The 18,135-nt window shown below is 42.3% G+C and overlaps 2 protein-coding genes across 17 annotated transcripts in view; both read left to right on the top strand.

Moving 5' to 3' along the window:
• Positions 1 to 18,135, top strand: part of LOC134620634 (microtubule-associated protein tau-like) — a 77,657-nt gene that overhangs the window by 49,253 nt on the left and 10,269 nt on the right. For 6 of the 15 annotated variants that reach the window (XM_063466872.1, XM_063466871.1, XM_063466870.1 and 3 more), the window contains 8 exons: positions 4,539 to 4,726; positions 7,182 to 7,256; positions 9,565 to 9,789; positions 14,857 to 14,912; positions 15,587 to 15,604; positions 16,043 to 16,228; positions 16,334 to 16,451; positions 16,617 to 16,664. In XM_063466872.1, the coding sequence (XP_063322942.1) occupies positions 4,585 to 4,726; positions 7,182 to 7,256; positions 9,565 to 9,789; positions 14,857 to 14,912; positions 15,587 to 15,604; positions 16,043 to 16,228; positions 16,334 to 16,451; positions 16,617 to 16,664 (868 nt within the window). In that variant the 5' untranslated portion in view covers positions 4,539 to 4,584. Of the gene's footprint in view, positions 1 to 3,420; positions 3,666 to 4,538; positions 4,727 to 7,181; positions 7,257 to 9,564; positions 9,790 to 14,856; positions 14,913 to 15,586; positions 15,605 to 16,042; positions 16,229 to 16,333; positions 16,452 to 16,616; positions 16,665 to 18,135 lie in introns of those variants that run through there. The other 9 variants (XM_063466876.1, XM_063466869.1, XM_063466877.1 and 6 more) reach the window with 7 other exon arrangements.
• On the top strand, positions 10,765 to 14,838 carry LOC134620632 (microtubule-associated protein 2-like). Of its 2 annotated transcripts, none has more exons than XM_063466863.1 (3): positions 10,765 to 13,611; positions 13,816 to 14,007; positions 14,104 to 14,838. In XM_063466863.1, exons 1-3 carry the CDS (start codon positions 10,980 to 10,982, stop codon positions 14,295 to 14,297), a joined length of 3,018 nt encoding a protein of 1,005 aa, XP_063322933.1. In that variant the 5' UTR covers positions 10,765 to 10,979; the 3' UTR covers positions 14,298 to 14,838. The 2 variants fall into 2 exon arrangements, with proteins under 2 accessions (XP_063322933.1, XP_063322932.1); XM_063466862.1 differs by having other exon boundaries at positions 14,101 to 14,838.

Raw genomic sequence — 18,135 nt, 5'->3', positions numbered from 1 at the left:
TAAAAAACTAAGTTATTCGTCAGTCGTCAAGTTTTATGAGTCTATAAAAATCTTATTTTACCTACCACCATGTATGAGCCTAGCTCATCTTCCTGGCAGGAGATACATGGACAGATCTGGACTGTGACCAAAGAAAGGGAAGGAGGCCCAGATACAGTCGCTTAGATCTCTTGAAGCAGTTATTTGATAGGAATGCAGATACATAGTGATGTAAACACATTAAAAAGAAATGTCACCAGCCTTTCTTTAATAGACAAAGCAAGTTAGAAGGGTTTTTATTGATTAATTAGTTTATTCAGCCAGATTTTTTGATACTCAGGTTATTGTTTAAAGTATTAATAAATAAAAAGTAGGAGACAAACAACCTTGAGCTTTTTTACAGTTTAATTATCACGTGATTTAAAATTATTAATGTATTTTTAATTGTAATATTTTTTTACTGAGTAATATCAACATTATCTAGAAAACAGTGCTTTTGAAAGAAGTGCTAATATAATCTCAGTGCACCTCTACCCCAGTTATTACGGCACTTAATCTGTAAGGAGTGGATATCACCCCTGCCTCGTGTTCACGGCTGTGAGTTTGTGTGTGCGTGTGCCTCGCTCATCATGCTGCTCTCCAGCATTTACACAGTTCATTCACACTTCGCTGAAGGCACTCATTACGCTTCATACCCCCCCAGCCCCCCGCCACATGTTCTGCTGAGTCAGCAAAACATAATCTGTCCATCTGCTGCCAGAGGAGGAAGCCGCTGGATTCTGGGTTGATTACAGGTCACGGGAAACTTTTTTGCCCTTTTGTACTTCACAGTTCTTCTGTTCAGTGTGACAGTCAGCCATCATCCAGTGCACCAATGCACATGTAACAAGCAGATTTGCTTGAAAAAAGACACGAACAATAAATAAAATATCTATATCTCTATAACACCTTCATCTCATACAGATATTCAGTAGATACTATTGTGAGATTAGTCTGCTCGAAGGCAAATAGAAGAGATTAAATTATACTGTTAATCTGTAGTGTGGTGTAGAAAATCTTAACTAGTAACCGTGCTGATCCAAGCTGCAAACACAAAGGTTCTCCAACACACACACATTCAAACACACACTCGGCCTCTCCCACAGAGGATTAAGGCCAGGTTGGCCTACTGAGACAGGCTGCCAGAGATTCCATCCTCCATCCTAAATGGATGGTGACATTCCGATGTGAGTGGCGCTCCACGGAGGCATGATGGGTGACCCAGATTGGGGTGGGGTTGGAAGGGGGATGAGGTGCAGACAGGGAGGGAAATGTGGTGGGATTAGAGCTTGGGTGGTGTGATGAGATGCTGGGGGTGGAAGGTAGAGAGGAGCGCAGCAGGGGGTCATGAGAGCGAGAGACGATGACAGTAAAAGAGGAAAGAAAGACGAAGAAGAGAAACCCGCTCATGTCCAATTAGCCTCAGGCCTGCTGCCACACCTTCTCTTCTTCTTCTCTGTGAGCGATCACGCTGGCACGTTTAATTTAAGGCATCAAACTCGAGATGTGATGGAATTTGACAGATCACTTTTGACTCCTAGTGCTGTTGAGCTAACCCTCTAAGCATTAGAAAAATGTGATGGTCCTTATGCTGTGCTATTGCTGTTAGGATTGTATCTAAAAATATCTAAAAATATAAAGATCAAACTTCATTTTGTTGTACTTTGTCTGTTTAACCCTGCAGAGTGTATTTCTTAAAGTCTGTTGTGTCTTAAAAGAGTGGGATTGCTGTGGGAAACATGGGAGGAAAACAGTTATAGGGCTTTTCATCACTGCAGAATACGCCTCATTTAATCTTCTAATTTTTCGGTGTTGTGGTTGGAAAATAGCCACTGCAGACTTTATCCCTTTCTAACACAGTAAGACTGGTAAACAACCAAGGGGAACCGGTGTGAGAGGGCAATGTCGAATCATGTTAAGTGCACGAGGATGACAGGGTATGCCTGGAAAGCAAGGTCTGGAGAGTTGGCAAAGCCAAACAACAGAAAAAAGTAGACAATTTGGCGTGACTTCAGTATAAAGTGTTACTTAAGTCCAAAGGTCACAGAATAAATTAAGTATAATTCTAATCTGGGGATTTAAAAAATCAGAATTTGTTTGTTTATACACTCACCAAACACCATATTAAGACCATATTAAAGAAATAGCATCACAGAGTTGTTGTTTCCAACTACTCATCCATGATGAGAATCTCCAACTCTACCACATCCCAAAGGTGCTCTACCGGACTGAGATCTGCTGACTGCATAGGCCATTTGAGTACAGTGAACTCAGTGAACTTTCTGACACCTGATGGGTGTGTTATGGGTACACTGTGGACATAAATGGATGGACATAGTCAGCAACAATACTCAGGTAGGGTTTGGTAATTAAAGGATGCTCAGTTGGTACTAAGGAGGCCAAAAGGTGCCAAGAAAATATCCACCACATCATTACACCACCAGCCGGAATCGTGATAAGGCAGGATCGATCCATGCTTTTATGTTGTTTAAATCAAGTTACATCTGAATCTCACAAAAATTGAGACTCACCGGACCAGGCAACAATTTTCCAATCTTCTGTTGTGTAGTTTTGGCAAACCTGTGTGAACTGTAGCCTCAGTTTCCTGCTTTTAGCTGACAGGAGTGGCACCCAGTGTGGTCTTCTTGAGATGCTCTTCTGCATACCTTGGTTGTAATTCTGAGTATTTGAGTTACTGTTACCATCCTATCAGTTCAAAGCAGTCTGGCTATTCTCCTCAGGATATTTACTCTTTCATACCATTCTCTATAAACTGTAGAGATCACCTTTGAATGGAGGATGCAGAAATGAGAACAAATCACCTTTCTTCCTCATTCTGATGTTCAGTTTAAACTTCAGCAGGTCGTCCTGACCATGTCTGGATGCTGTTTAGAAGCACACCAATCCACACGCGTTTCTTGAATGTCTTTGCTGTAATTTTATTTATCAGTATCCTTCAGGAGTATGGAAAAAATACATGTTCTGCTCCTAAGGTCAATGTGTAATCTAATAATACTGCAAACAGGCAGTACTCTTTAATTGAAGATTTTAATTGGCCCAAAACTCTGTAAATTAAACTGTTTTTTACTCAATGTCTTTATTTAAACAGCCAGGGTTTATGGCATCCTTTGCAGGGATAACGTGTGAATGCCAAGTGTGGCACAATATTGCTGAAAAAGAAGCTAAAAGCAGGTCAGAGCGGTTCTGAACCACCATGAGCACCATGTGCCAGCGCACCAGTTTTCTTCCTTAGCAACAGCTGGGACTAGACTGAGCCCTGGGCTGAGATTTTTCAGTCTCAGACAGTTTGGCCTAGTATCTTTGAGTGTCAGTAGGTCTTCCTCCTCCTCCTTCTTCATCTCTCTCTCTCCCTCTCTGTCTGAGCCTCACACTGCAGCAGACATTAGCCCCGATCACTGCGGGCCTGTCATCATGCGACGCTGCAGGGTGGGAAAGGAGACAGGAAAGGAGTGAGGATGGGGCGACACCATCGCTGGCGTGATGGTTATTTTTATTGCATAGTTTGGGGGTGTAATAGATGTATTAACATTCTGCTGAGAGTCTGACTGACCGACCCATCCACCCGCCTGCCTGCATGAAGATTGTGCCTCAGAAGGGAGACGAAGAAGAAAGGAGTCTTCTTGATGGTTTGTTATGATGAAATTATTTGCAGCTGCTTGTTGATAATGATCCTGTTTAGGGAGGCTGGCAGACACGGGAGGCAACATTATGTGTTTGCTCTGGAGGGTAAAACATAGCTTTAAGTGAGGCTGCGTGCTTGATTAAAACGTAGATACTTCAGCAGCACGTACTTGAATGTAACAAAGCTTTTTGTTATTGTAATTGGTGGAAATGTGCTCGTTGTGTTATATTCCGAGATTTGTGTGCATACTGAGCACTTGTTTGCTACTGAATAGGGTGAGCCTGTCAAACCCATCTGCTGGACGCCCCCCCCCCCCCCACCTACCCTTAAGGCCCGTTGTGGTTGCCATGGTAACAGCCTCCTTATGGGATATCAAGGGTGTGTTCAACCACGGTGTCATAGCCTCTCTGCAGCAGAGTGTCACATATTTTGGATTAAAAATTGAGAGAATTTGTTTGTTTTTTACTAATCACCGGCTTTTTTTCCCATCCCTGCACTCTGTGGGGCGGGGGGAGGCAGGGGGGTTAATCCAAATAATCGTACAATGAAGGCATGTATTTTATCAGGCGGTGTTGCCATATACACCTTTATGATAAAAGCAAGACCAAACAAAGAAACTAATGAATCGTGACCAATGAGATGCACATATTCTCCCTCCTGTCTCAGCACGTGGATGCTGAGACAAAGGCCGGCCGGTAAAGGATCAGCGTAGCACACTGCTCCCTCTAGTGGCCAATTCTGTAAACTTCACCATGCAGGGGGTTTTCTCCCTCTTATTGTTGCAGCAAAGACTCATCTCTACCAAGACTCATCTGTTTTTTATTATTATTATTATTTCCCCCCTAACATTGTCTTTTCTCCCGCCCCTCACCCTTAGACACAACAGGTGACCCTTCCCCTCCCCGGTTTCCCAGCAGGCAGGCATGGCAGACGGTCAGCAGCCAGAGGAGCACTGGGCCTCCAACGGCCAGGAGAATGGCGAGAATGGCTACTCTGCCTACAGCTCGGCCTATAGAGAGAATGGATACCACGGGGGCGGGGCGGCTGCGCATCCTGGGACGTCAGGTAGGCGCGTGGTGTGTTTGCGAGCGTGTGCAAAAGCATGTGCATGCAAAGTTGTATCAATGGCATTGATTGGACTGCCTGCACACACCACCAGATGGGTCTACAGCTGTGAGGATTGTGATTGGCTCCATCATGCTGGGCAAGAGCAGTCAATCCCATGAAGGCACTTGAACAAATCAAAGTGTTTTGATTGAATGAGTGCTGAACATGGACAGTCTGCTGTAGCTGTGTTAACAAAGGCAGAAGGACATTGGGGTGGTCTGTGAAGGTACAGTGATGGCTCTCTGGTGGGTGTAAAATTGGTGTTTCTTATTCGGTGTTAAGTGGAAGAATTAGCTCAACTCGTCTGACAAAGTAGAATTACAATTAAATTTAAGAGCGCAGTGGACCGGATTGAGATTGAGCACAAAAGTTAACAAATAGCAAAAAATGAAAGTAGCCAAAAAGGAAAAAAAGTTATCAAAAAAGTTATGACTCTAAACTTACTAGGCTATAGATAAACTGTCTCGAAAAGTTATAATCATCATCATCAATCATCAAATGCACAAAACTGGAGGGTTAAATTATTATATAATTGCAGTATATAATTATACTGTGAAAAAGTCTTCAGCCAGCCTCTTTTCTTCATATTTTACTAGGAGAATGGGAAATAGGTGCAGTGATTTATTGAAATGTTCAAACATCCATGGAAATGCAGTAAAGTTTCTAATGAGCTTGAAAGTCGTTATTTGGTGTGAACAGCTTTATTCTTCAGCTTTATTCTTTTCTAACGAGGTATGATTTTGGCAGTGAGTTTAAGATCATTGTCATGCTGAAAATGAAGCTCTTGACAATCGACTGCTTCAATGATGTTAAGTTCCAGGCTGTGAAGAGGCCAGTCAATCAAACAATGAAACAATCGTTTCCAGATTGTATTGCACAGTCAAAATCTGATGCTACTTTTCTGTGTCTACATTTTGACAAGACTTCCAACACCACTGGCTGACATGCAGCTCAAACCATGACAGAGCCTCCACCGTGTTTCACAGATGGCTGTAGACGGCTGTCACTCTTGTACCTCTCTACTGACCTCCTCCATACATAGTCAATAGTTTTTGGTTTTGGTTTTTTAAGCCTGATACTTCTTGTTTTGTCCAGTTTCTTCAATTATTTTTAAGGACACACTGCACACCATGATGAGATATTCAAAGTTTTTAAAATCTTTTCAAAATATCTTTGGGAATCACATTGTTGGTGCAAAAATACTATTTTATGTGAAACTGTGTTATCTTTGGTATTTTTCAGAGATTCAACTAAAGAAATGAGAACAAATTATGTGTTTTTATGACAGGCTGCTAGTAACAAAGTGTCTAAAGATACAATTTAAAATTGGCTCTTTGCCAAGTTGTCTGTTATATGTAGACACAATACAACTGGTAAATTCCTTAAGTGTTTTATGCTTGAATGATTCACAGGTCAGTGTAAGTGGCTAGCAAACAAAAACATTCCTCCTTAAAATGGTCAGGTACAACGGCTGGACTGAAAATGAGTGGAAAAAGCAGCCAATGTCCAACTAATCACTTGAAAGTCCTTCAGAAAACCTGGAGAACTATTGTTCAAGAGCCCTTTAAAAATAAAAATTAAGTCTGGCTCCATTCGAAGCAAAATATAAAGAAACAAGGGGTGGCTTTAAGACTTTTGCAAAGCACTATACATTGTTTAAAGTGTCTATTCTCAACCAAATTAGTTGCCTGCTAAAAAAAAAAGGGAAAAAAAGACAACATTAAAGAGACAGCATTATATCTACATGGAAACAGCATCAAGATCCACTTCTCTACTGTCCAGTGACTGCATGATATCAGGGTTCCAGCAGTGTTTGCGGCCAATAAAGCGTTTAAATTGTTTACTAAAAGCATTCATAGAAAGTTGAGCTGAATAAAAACAATACCAAGAAAACTGAATGAATAAACCCTTAAAACAGGCAGAGAAAAACTGGGCAAGAAATACCTCAAGCTTGTAATTTAGATAATGCAGTGCTACAACACCATGTTAGAATTTAAATGAGAACCAACGATATTTATGCAACTGTCTAACAAGTACATTTGGAAAGTTTATGATGTGTTGATCTTGGGTGTATTCTGCCTTATAAAGCTTAATAAAATGTTTAAAAAAAAGAGTTTCTCTGCATCATTTGGGTAAATTAGTGAGTCTGTTTGCATTTATCCTCAATGGGCAGCAAACAAAAGGCCCAACTTATTAAATCTCAGAGAAAGCGTGCAGTCTTGTGCTGAGCACTTACCATTCATGAAGCACAGACAACCTGCCAAGCTCTGAATTCAAAGGGAGAACTCACAAAGAGATAAAGTTAGCAGAGTGAATCGTCTTCATTTCCTTCCTCCCATCCATGTCTTGTCTTCCCGGTGTGTCTCTCTGTCTCGCTCTCTCTCTCTCTCTCTCTCTCTCTCTCCCTTCGCAGTGGATGACTCAGCCAATTTGCCTCCCTCCCCTCCCCCCTCTCCATCCGCTGAGCAGATTGGGCCCGTGGCACAAGGTACACCTATACACACTTAAAGCCAATCCAGGCTATCCAGGTTGACGGTGTGAATGGCTGTGAGAGTGGCACAAATGTCTCTAAAAGACACCCAAACACACTTGTCCCTAGGATTTAAAGACAGGGCACCCTCTTCCTCCTCTCTCGCTTTCCTTTTCCCCCTACCGTTTAATTTCACGGTGCTCTGTCTGCATGCCAGCTGATCGTCATATCACCTTTAAGGAGTTTGGAGCATGCATAGCATGCCGCCCTGTCCTGTCCACACTCCTGCATTGGTTTTAAAACACATAACAGTTAGTTGAGTCGTCAACCCTGCACACAAGGACTAGGCAATACAAACACTCTTCCTCCATTCAGGCAATGGTACATTACCAGCCACTGGAGTCCTTCATTTCATTAGTCTGCTTTCCACCCCTCAGCATCTCCTCTGTTGTTCCCTAGCTCACTCTGTGTATTGATTTTTTCCAAGTCTGACTTTCAGCTCTTTAACATATCTGTGTGTTTCTTCTTGACATGTGGCATGCAATTACAAAAGTGTAGCGTTGTATAGTCTCACTGCATGGTTTAGGGTTAGTTTCTGTACTCAGTGTCTGAAATTTAGATCTGTGGTGCAAAATAATAATAATCATAATAATGAGATATGCTCATAGACCGTATTAAAAAGATTGAAATAGCCACTTTGACAGCTGGTTTGTGAAGTACTGCTTTTTTTCAGTCATTGCCATCTTAGCTTTTTGAAACCTGAGGTGGGAGAGAATGAATCTGACTCTGAACCACAACGTAGGCCCCGCGCTTAATCGTACACTGATTTCATGTAATGTTGACTTTAAATGGCTTTTCTACTCAATAAGAATTGAAGCTAGTACATGAGACGCCACACTCTTCAGGAAAATGTCTGTTGAGGTTGTAAAAGACGTGACAAATAAGGTTGTTATTGTTCCATCTGCTAGACGAGTCGCCCCCTTCTGGCCAACAGGTTTAAAGTTATACTATCTAAAATTTTTACCGCTAGATCTCAGTAAATTGTAGATTGCAATCAAGGATTGATATAGGACAAACATGTTTTAGTCATCAAAGACAGATAAAAAATATTAAAATTAGACTGTACCCCATAACCGACGAGGCTAGTCAACATGTTTCTGTGTAAGAAGTGCAATGTTGTACACACTATATTTTAAGATACCTGAATAATATCAACACTTAGCAATAAATAAGGAAAAAGAAGGAAATTTAATACAGTCAATTAACAATCAGTTAAATATTTTGTAGTCACCTCAAAAGCTTTGGCCACTGTTCATCTGTAGTAAGTGTTCTCAGACAGCAAAAGCAACTCCGGACCAGATCGCCCCATGGTGTAAGCTGTTAGGCCACTGTTTACCTCAGCTGTCAATGCTGGGTGAGAGGCATCGCACTTTATTTACTTTGAAGGAGGCTGTAAAACTTTGTGAAAGGAGTTCAATACAGGTCAGTGAATCAGTGAAGCTCATTTCTCTCCAATGACAGTGATACTGACGTCAGTTATTGAGGATATCCTGAAATTTTATGTTAGTGAGTGCTGCTGTTAGCCTCACTTAGCTGCTATTAGCCTCTGTTACCTGCTGTTAGTGAAACTTTCTTTGAAGTGAATGTAACATTGTTGGACTCAGACACTTAGTGGATAAACTCTCATACCATGTAAGAACCTAATCAAACTGTTTATCAGGAGGAAAGTGTGAGTTTTATGTATTTTAAGCCTAACATTGGCTGGCATAACATTAGCCTATAACCAGCTGTTGTTATTTTTAGCCAGCTCATTGTCAGGTGTGGCCACATATGTAAACCGTTCTTCCTAGCAACTGCATTCAAGATGGCAGGGTGACAAGGCAGCTTCCACAAACCAGCACCCGCTCATATGTACTTTTAATAGCTTAATAATAACTTATCTATGTATATTTATCAGTACAATATCCCTTTTTTATATTAAATAACCTCAAAATACAAATACTGACTTAACTTTAAGGCACTTTTCCGACACAGAGGCTATGCCCATCTTTTACGTACAGTCTATGAATAAAAAGACAGCTGGCTTAGAGCTTTATTCAGGATTAATAAACTGTTATATACTATTGTAGTAAGATGCTGTAACCGCTTCTACATCTAGTATGCAAACCGTTAAATATTATGTATTTAATCATAAAGACCAAGCTAGAAGTCATGTCGATTGCATCCCATGCATCTCCATCAGAGCTGAAAGTGTCTTGTAAACCATGTAATCCCAGTTTTGTCATCCTCCATGTCTCATCTATGCGTCTTCCTTCCCTGCCCAAAGATGATAAAGTAGAGGTTGTCAGTCAACAGCAGGATGAGAAGGAGGAGGCTCCAGAGGAGCTCAACAGTCACCAAGAGGATGTGACATATGAGCAGCCAAGAGATTTGCTCTTAGAACAAACAGATTATTTAACAGAGCCCCAGGCTTTGGGCTGCCAGCAAGCCCAGACCCCTGAGGCCCTCAATGGAGGAAGTCATCAAGGTGATCACAACCCATCACAAAAAGGTGTGTGTGGTTTTCTGTGTGTGCATACAGTTTGTGTGAGGGTACAGCGTGAGTGTACGTCTGCCCGTAACCTATTTTGCATGCTCCTCTTGTGTTCTGTAGCGGGTTCAAAAACTCTTAATGAACTGTAATGCAACTGAGGCTTTGCTGCCAGCCTTCCTGCAGCTTTGTTGCTCTGAAATCCTTAAGCTTCTGCTTCAATACCTGAAGTTGCAAAATGACGTGGCAGCATTTTGAGTTTGTGCTTTTTCATCCAAAACATTACCATTTGCTTTCCATCGGAGCGACATCAGAACGCCCGATCAACCATATTACAGTTGATCATTTCTGCACCTTTGTATTGCCAGCTACATTGCAAATGCAAATATCATTGTCTAAACTGTAAAGCCTTGTAGATGTAATTGTTGCTAGAATTATTGCTCTTTATATTTTTTATGTGGGTTTTGCTGGAATATTTGTGTGTAAAGCAGCTGTTTCTGGGAGTACCCACCTGTATGGGTGCCTCACAAATCAGTCCTGAATGTATTTTGAGTCTGTTGTATCACTGCTTTCAGTTTCACTGTTGTTTTCATTTCATCTCAAAGCAAAAGTCAATTTCCTATTGTTGCTAAAAACACACTTAGGATATTAAGATTCACCCTCATTGCTCATCACTATTGTGAAACTTAATAAAGATTATATTGCAAATATTATTTTTATAATTTGTGCGCTTTAACGATTCATTCATATCCACAGTATGCCAATGTTTGCAGTAGAAATTGCAGTAACACCATTTATACATCAAATAAAAGTAACTTATTTTGATCACCATGTTGATGACCATATTTTATAAATCCTCCTGTATTGCAATAGGAATTCAGTGTGTTCGGGTATCATTTTCTTCTTGTCATCTAACATCATGCAACTCATTCCTTCATTCCAGTTCTGCACGCTATATTAGGTGCTGTGACCCCCCCCCCCCCCTGTGCTGTTGTGGCCTGCCACAAAATACACTGTGCTGTGTGTATTGCTTGATGGAGAGCTACTGTATCTATGTGCAGACGGCGCCGGCTTGACTGTATTGGCTAGCTTTTGTGGATGCTGCAAGCAAAGCTTTTAGCTAACATGACCCAACACAAAGTTGTACAGTATCCTTCAAACTCGCAGCCCAGCCAGAAGAGAGAGTCAGTAAACCATCTTGTGAGTCCACTATGAAGGAAGATGAACCGTCGCCACCTGAGAAACAAAGAGCAAAAGCAGAAGGAGAAGAACCTGCCTCGACTGACCCTCCCCTTCTTTCTGATAGAGAGAAACCTCTCCCCTGTACTTCCTCAACAGAGCAGGGTAATCAAGACAGAGAGGGTGGGAAAGAAGAGGTCACTGACAGCAAAATACTTTCAGAGTGTAAAGAAAAAGAAGCAAAAGAAGTTGTTGTGACAGAGGCCTCATCAGAACTTATGGCAGAAGAAAAAGAAGAAGCAGGAATTATCTTACCAAGTGAGTCAGGGTCAAATATGAATGAAAGCAAGGAAAAAACAGATGTTTTTGAGGCGGTCAATAAGGAGGACCAGCATGGTGCAAATAACTGTAGATTGCATGACACACCACTGGTCACTGACATTCAAAAAACAGACCTGTTGCAAGAAACTCTGACGTCAAGTCCAGAACTTGGCAGATCAGATGTTTTTGTAGAGCACGTGTCAGGATCAAAAACCTACTTTGACACATCCATGGAGGGTCGAGAAGAAGAGTCGCCACAAACCCAGAGCTATTATGAGCTCAGCACAACGGCAGAGACAAAATTAAGTGGAGATGATGAAAGCATTGTGCAGAATATGGAGAAACAACAAGAGCAAAAGGTCAAGACATCTTCTGGTAAACTGGGACTGGAACAAAGAAGTCTTTCCTTGAACATTACTGTTGGGTCTTCAGCCGGACAGACGGTGAAGGAAGAGAAATCAAGGATCTTCATGGGAAGCTTGTATCCAATCAGTGGAAGCTATGATGAATCAGAGGTTTATCCGTCAACTCCATCTGTGGTGAGCCATCCACCTACGTTTCCTCCAGCTGTCTCCATTACTCCGACTAACACTGAAACACCTGAAAATATCCCCACCGTGGCAGATGAGCCCTTACCTTCTGATAAGCACACAGATAGTTCTAAACAATCAGGAAGCCTCTCTGAGATGTTGGACCTGGCTGGTGCCCTACCTCGTCCATCCCTGGAGAGGATGGAGGTTGACTACATGAGAAGAAAGTCAGTGCCCGCCAATGTATCTGCCCTTGTGGGAAGTTCTTTAGCCAAGCTTGCCTTGACAGGTCAAGCCCCAAGTGTTGTCTCACAAGAAAACCAGCTGGAGGAGGTGGGCTACTGTGTCTTCAGTGAGTATTCAGGGCCCATGCCTTCTCCCGCTGATGTACCCAGTCCCGGGGATTCTCCACACCAGCGTTTCCCTTCTGTAGAGGGGGAAGCAGAGGAGGATCTAGGGGATTTGGAAGCAAAAGATGTTTCAAAAGGAATACAACAACAAGATCACAAAGAGGTTACCCCTGTGATCTCTCAAATACCAGTGGTAGAAAAGAAAGACTCACCAGTAAAGTCTACCCTGATCCTTGAAAAAGCTGTAACCAGTGGAATAAAACCGGATCGGCTAAGAATCCCAATGACTACCTCGAAAGACAGACTGAGTGAATTTCGTTTGGAGACTGGGTTGCCAGGGGACATAAAGATTCAAGCTATCCCTGAGGTAGATGTTGAAAAAGACCCATCAAGAGAGGCTTCACCTATCCCACCAGACAGTTCGTTTACTTTCACTCCCACAGAAACTGGAACCAAGGTTCCTCCAACTCCAACAACTCCCAAGTCCCCAGATGACACATCATCAGAAACCCAAACTGCAGGAGAGAAAGCACAGAAAGATGACCCATCAGAGCTAAAAGCATCTGAAAATGTTGATAATAAACAGTCAGAGTTAGACAAAGAAAATCTGAAGCCTGAGCAAAAAGAATCTGAAGAAAGAAGTGATGAACCAGAAATGCCAAACAAAGACTTGGCTTCAGGATTATCTCAGTCTTTAGAAGAGAGCACAGACAAAGCTAAGACAATCCAAAGTGGGCAACAGACCTCAAACACTGCTCAGGATTTAATTACTACAAAGCACACAGATGAGAAAAATGACCAAAACCAGCTGCAAAAAAGGAGTCTGGTGAAAGGCTCACCGAAGCTTCAAATATCTTCTCCGATCATCATTATCCCTCAAGCACAAGTAGATGAAGAAGCAGAGGAGGAAGATGATATTGAGATTGCAGAGGAGCCTCAAGAGATAATGGAAGAAGCCCAAGAGCCGGATGAAACAAGGAAGGATCAAACTGGAGAAGCTGGGAAGGAAGAGCAAAAGACAGAACAAGTGAGACTGATGGTGGGTGACCAGATGTTGGAAGAAGATCCGAAGTCTGGAGCAGAAGAATGGAGTCATAGCGCCCAAAACAGTGACGAACCGGCAACAGACAGTTCGCACTTGTCTCCCTGCTCTGACCATGAGCTGACACAGCAAATAGAGGAAGGAGGCAGAGAAGACATGGAGGCAGATAAAATAGAAGAGGACTTAGATAAGGTGAAAGGGAAGACAGACGAGTACGAAGGGGTGAAGAAAGAGGAAACAAAGGAGGAAAAGGAAGGAACGGAAGATCATAAAATGATAGAAGAAGGGGATGGAAAGAAGATGAGGAAGGTGGAGGAGGAGACCTCGGATGTTCTTAGCCTGACCGATCAAGCACCTAACGATGAAACCACCATGGACGTGTCCGTCCTAGATACAGACAGTGGCTGGATGGATTCACAAGGTACCCAGAGTAAACCTGTTAATAAATCAGTTGTTTAAAAAAAGATTAAAAGCCTTTAAATGTTTATTTAGTTAAATAATTTTTGGTTTAAAAACTTGCTAGCACCAGAAAACTTGTTTGGAAATGTGTCTTTTGTGCTAAGCTAGCTCCTAGCTAGCAAGGAGCGTGGAGAATTAGCCCTCTGTTGATCCTTCTCCACTGCAGATGATGACAAAAGTATTATGACTGAGCAAATCGAAGCCCTTCCTCAGCCCCAGAGCTCGACCAGTAAGCCTGTGGTGGTGGACAGACCCGCTAAACGGGGCCCCGGCAGATCAAGGGCCACCACTGAGTCTAAAGTATCCCGCAAAGTTCTGAGCCACCATCCACCAAGAGAGGAGATAAAGAAGAAAAAAGGTTCCAATTCTGTATTTACGCCTGAAATTTATAATCCTTGTCATCTAACCGAGGTTTGCATGTCAGTATAACCTTGTCTCTCCTCTCTGCTAGTAGGCATCAGGAGGGCTGACCAGAGTAAGGTGTCAGCCCTCCAAAGTCGTTCCCCGTCTCGAAAGGGTGTAGCCAAAGCGGCGGCCAGACATCCTAGGCCTGCTCTGCTTCACGGCTCTGCTAGACGCAAGGCCACAGGTGAACACTTTTCACCCGGAGTCAGTGCCGTGGATAGAGAGAGAGTAACACCCAAATAATTAAAGCATTTTTTCAAATGTAAATCAGTTTTGGATATGTGGCGTTTGATGTCTTTGCTCTCTCTCTATTGATGGCTCATTGAGGAATCAAGCAAGGTGCAGTGTAGCTGGCAAACATCATGTGCTGCTGATTTATTTTTTAAAGTTCTGTCATGTCTGGTCTGCTTTGGGTTTCTTTTTCTGTTTTGTTTTTCTAAAAGCTTTAAACATGCTTTGTTTTTTCTCATTTGTCAAACATGGAGTATTTGTTCCCGCTCTGCTTCAAATTCATGCTTTTATTTTTTTCTGCTCAGTGATGATGTCGTTCATTGTGACTGGTATTGAATAACTCTGGTTTAACACTTGTGTGCGTGTGTATGTCTCCTGAAAATGGCCGCATGTTTGAAGGTTGTGTGTTCTGTCAACAAGCGAAGTGAGGGTGACGTGAAATGTTGTGATGCTTAACGTGTACAGAAGGTGCTTCTGTAATATGAATGTCCTCATATGTCCACTTTTTCACCTTGTATTCAGCAAATGTGCATTTGTGTGTGTCACACTGATGAACATGTTTGCTTCACAGGTGTGGAGCACCATCAGCCCCTCAGTGTGGCCCACCAGTCCAGGGAGAGGACCACTGTAAGTATAACAGTGAACGTTTTTTTTTTTTTTTTGTCTTTCAATTGAAATCCTCACAAAGTTAAGGTTATTCCAAGAATGTTTTCATCATCTCTCAGTAATGTTGATCCCTAAAAGACCGCTTTCTTCTTATTGGCTACCCCTCACCTGGATTCCCATGTGATTCCCATGTGTGCCTTTTTATTTTGGGGTTACTGCCTTCCTATAAGCTCAAATCATTCTGGCTATTCTCCTCTGACCTCTAACATCAACAAGGCATTTTTACCCGCTCGCTGGATATTTTCTCTTTTTCAGACCATTCTCTGTAAACACTACTGATGGTTGCTTGGAAAATTAGATCAAATCAGCAACCATGCCTCATTTAGAGTCACTTAAATCACTTTTCATCCCCATTCTGATGCCCAGTTTGAGCTTCAGCAGGTCGTTTTGATCATATCTACAGACCTAAATGCACTGAGTTGCTCCAATGTAATTTGCTGCTTTTGCATTAACAAACAGTTGAACAGTTCTATCTAACAAAGTGGCTGGTGAGTGTATTTTCTGTACGACTTTAGGCCATGGCGTCTTCATATTTTCTGTTTTGTTTTGGGGTTTCCTCTCTTTTTTTGCATGTCTGCTTTTCTCTCTCTCCGTAATCATTTTGTCTTGCATGCTTGCTTCTGTCCTTGTGTCAGTCTCGACAGAGAAAATCTGTGAGTATAGACATCAAAAGTGCAAAAATCTTTTACATTTTACCATTAAAAACACACTTATGATGTGCAGCAACAAGCGACACAGCTCATTCAAACGATTTCAGCCAAATTCTGTTTTGTGTTCCTTTCATTTCACCTTTCATTTCATTCCTAAAGATTATTAAATCAAACAGAAATAATAATAATCCAATGTTCATGTGGTTCATTTGGCATATTTATAAAGACAACAATGTTCTTAGATATGTTTGGTTAAATCAAAACACATACGTACACAGACAGTCTGTTTGTGTTTGACCCACAAATAAACACATTGCATTTTTACTCCATCCTGTCTCAACTTTTCATTTCTCCATCTGCTTGTCATGCCTGTCTTCCATCCTGAACATCTTCCACCTACCCTGCATGCCTTTCCTCCCTGTTGTCATGGTCACGGTCAAGAGCCCCACAAGGGCGGTTGTATTAAAGATGGCAGTGCAGCGTCGGGGGTTCGATCGCGAGCCCCCCCGGCCCGGCTCTGCCTGTAGCCTTAAACGGAGCCCCCTCGTACAGGCGGAGCTCTGCGAGGCCCGTCCCTCCTCCGCGTGCTCACGCCCATCACCTCTGTCTAAGAAATGGGTGGAGAAGGTAAAGTGAGGGTGGGGGATAAAAGCAAAGGTTGAGGGGTGGCTGTGACCAGCGTGTGCATGCCTCAGCCTGCATCTCAACTCTGCTGTGTGTCTGTTAATCCAGGAGAGAGCATACCGGAGCCCTGAGAAGAAGTCGTCCCTCCCCAGGCCGGCCAAGTCTCTGACACGCCACATCCCGGCTGCTGAACAAGAGGACAGCAGCACCCCCTCCAGGCCAACCTGTAAGAATCTCCACGGTCCAAAACCTTCAGATTGTTTGCTTCCCAGATTAATTGCTTCTTTACTCAGCCAGATTATTTGTATTATACTTTAACTCCCAACACCTTCCACCTGTTACCTGCTGTTTTACCCCTGATTTTCCCTTTTTATTCCCTTCTTCTGTAAAGCGTTCCGAACATCGGACACCAGGTCTGGAAGAGCCCCTAGTATGGCAGGTAGAACACCTAGTAGATCCTTTTAGACCTTTCACACCATCTTCATCGACATCTGTTTATTAGTTTATACTGTTTATTTATGCTTGTTTGCTTTAATAACTCTAAGATAAGGACTTATATTTTCCATAGAAGAGAGCATCATCCCTTCATAACTGCAGTAATACAGAGAAAACCCCAACGATCAGATGAACCCCTGTGAGAAAGGTTTTGGCAACAGTGGGAAGGAAAACTCTCTTTTAACAGGAAGAAACCTCAGGCAGAGCTTGGCTCAGGGAGGGACAGTAATCTGCACAAAAGTTTAGGGTCACTTGATTTTGAAAGAAAAGCATATTTGTTTTTGTCTAACAAACATGAACTGGATTGGAAATGTTGCAAATGGCAACAAATATCTCTGTTTCTGTCTCAGTGGCTAATGTTGTTTACCTCATGCAAGTTTAATGGGGCTGGAACATCAGAAAACTCTCATCCAAATGGTTAAAAATGCAATGAATCTGGCCTTTTGGGTGTCCGGAAAGAGGTTTTCATTCAACAGTGTGTACTACCCTTTTTATAAACAAGCACAATTCAGCTGTTCTGGGTATCATTTAATCAAACCGTCTGCACTTGTCTTATTGCCTGGTTTTGTACCAGGATCTCCTCTTTCTCCTTCTCCTCTGGTACAAAGCCATCTTGCCCTGTTCCAAGAAGGGTCGAAGATGTCCCCCTTTATAAGAGACTCGTCTTCTCGTCCACATGCATCGAGACAGTGTCCCATATTTTGAGTAGCTCTACTGTACAAAAGTAAATAGATATTTCCCCAAGAAATCCAAAGAGGGTAATCACACAGAACAGCAGCTGAAGTAATGTTTGATACAGGTGATCCTTAAGACCAGAAAAACTGCTTGTAAGAAGTGCCTTCCACAATGGGCCACTGGAACATGAGACTGATCAATTGACCTCATATGTTAGCACAACACTCTGCAGTTCTGTGCAAAAGTCTTGAGCCACCCCTCATTTCTTTATATTTTTACTTCCAAGGTGCCAGACTTTTTTGTAATTCTTTTAAAGTGCCCTTGAGCAATAGTCCTCCAGGCTTTCCTAAGCTCTTGGACATTAGACACACTTTTTATTTTTTCAAACGATGCCCTATGACATCACAATGATGCCATAAAGTTTTGCAAAATGACACACTGCATGAATATATCCAATATATATATATTAGGGGTGCAACAATACTCGTATCGATATTGAACCGTTCGATACAGTGCTTTCGGTTCGGTACGCATATGTATCGAACAATACAACATTTTTCATTTATTTTATCAACTTTTCTTCTGACGATGCTGTCTGTGTTGAGAGCTCAGTGGATCTGCGTTCGACTACTCCGCCTAGGCTGCACTGTCTAGCGCAGATCCACTGAGTGCAGCGCAAGCTAGCGAGACAGAAGTTAAGCTCGTTGCAACATGGCAACTGCCTCAATGCTACCCAAAAT

This window comes from Pelmatolapia mariae, linkage group LG23 (assembly GCF_036321145.2).
Source record: "Pelmatolapia mariae isolate MD_Pm_ZW linkage group LG23, Pm_UMD_F_2, whole genome shotgun sequence".
In the NCBI taxonomy this organism is placed as follows: Eukaryota; Metazoa; Chordata; class Actinopteri; order Cichliformes; family Cichlidae; genus Pelmatolapia; species Pelmatolapia mariae.
This window is presented reverse-complemented; position numbering and strand designations above follow the sequence as displayed.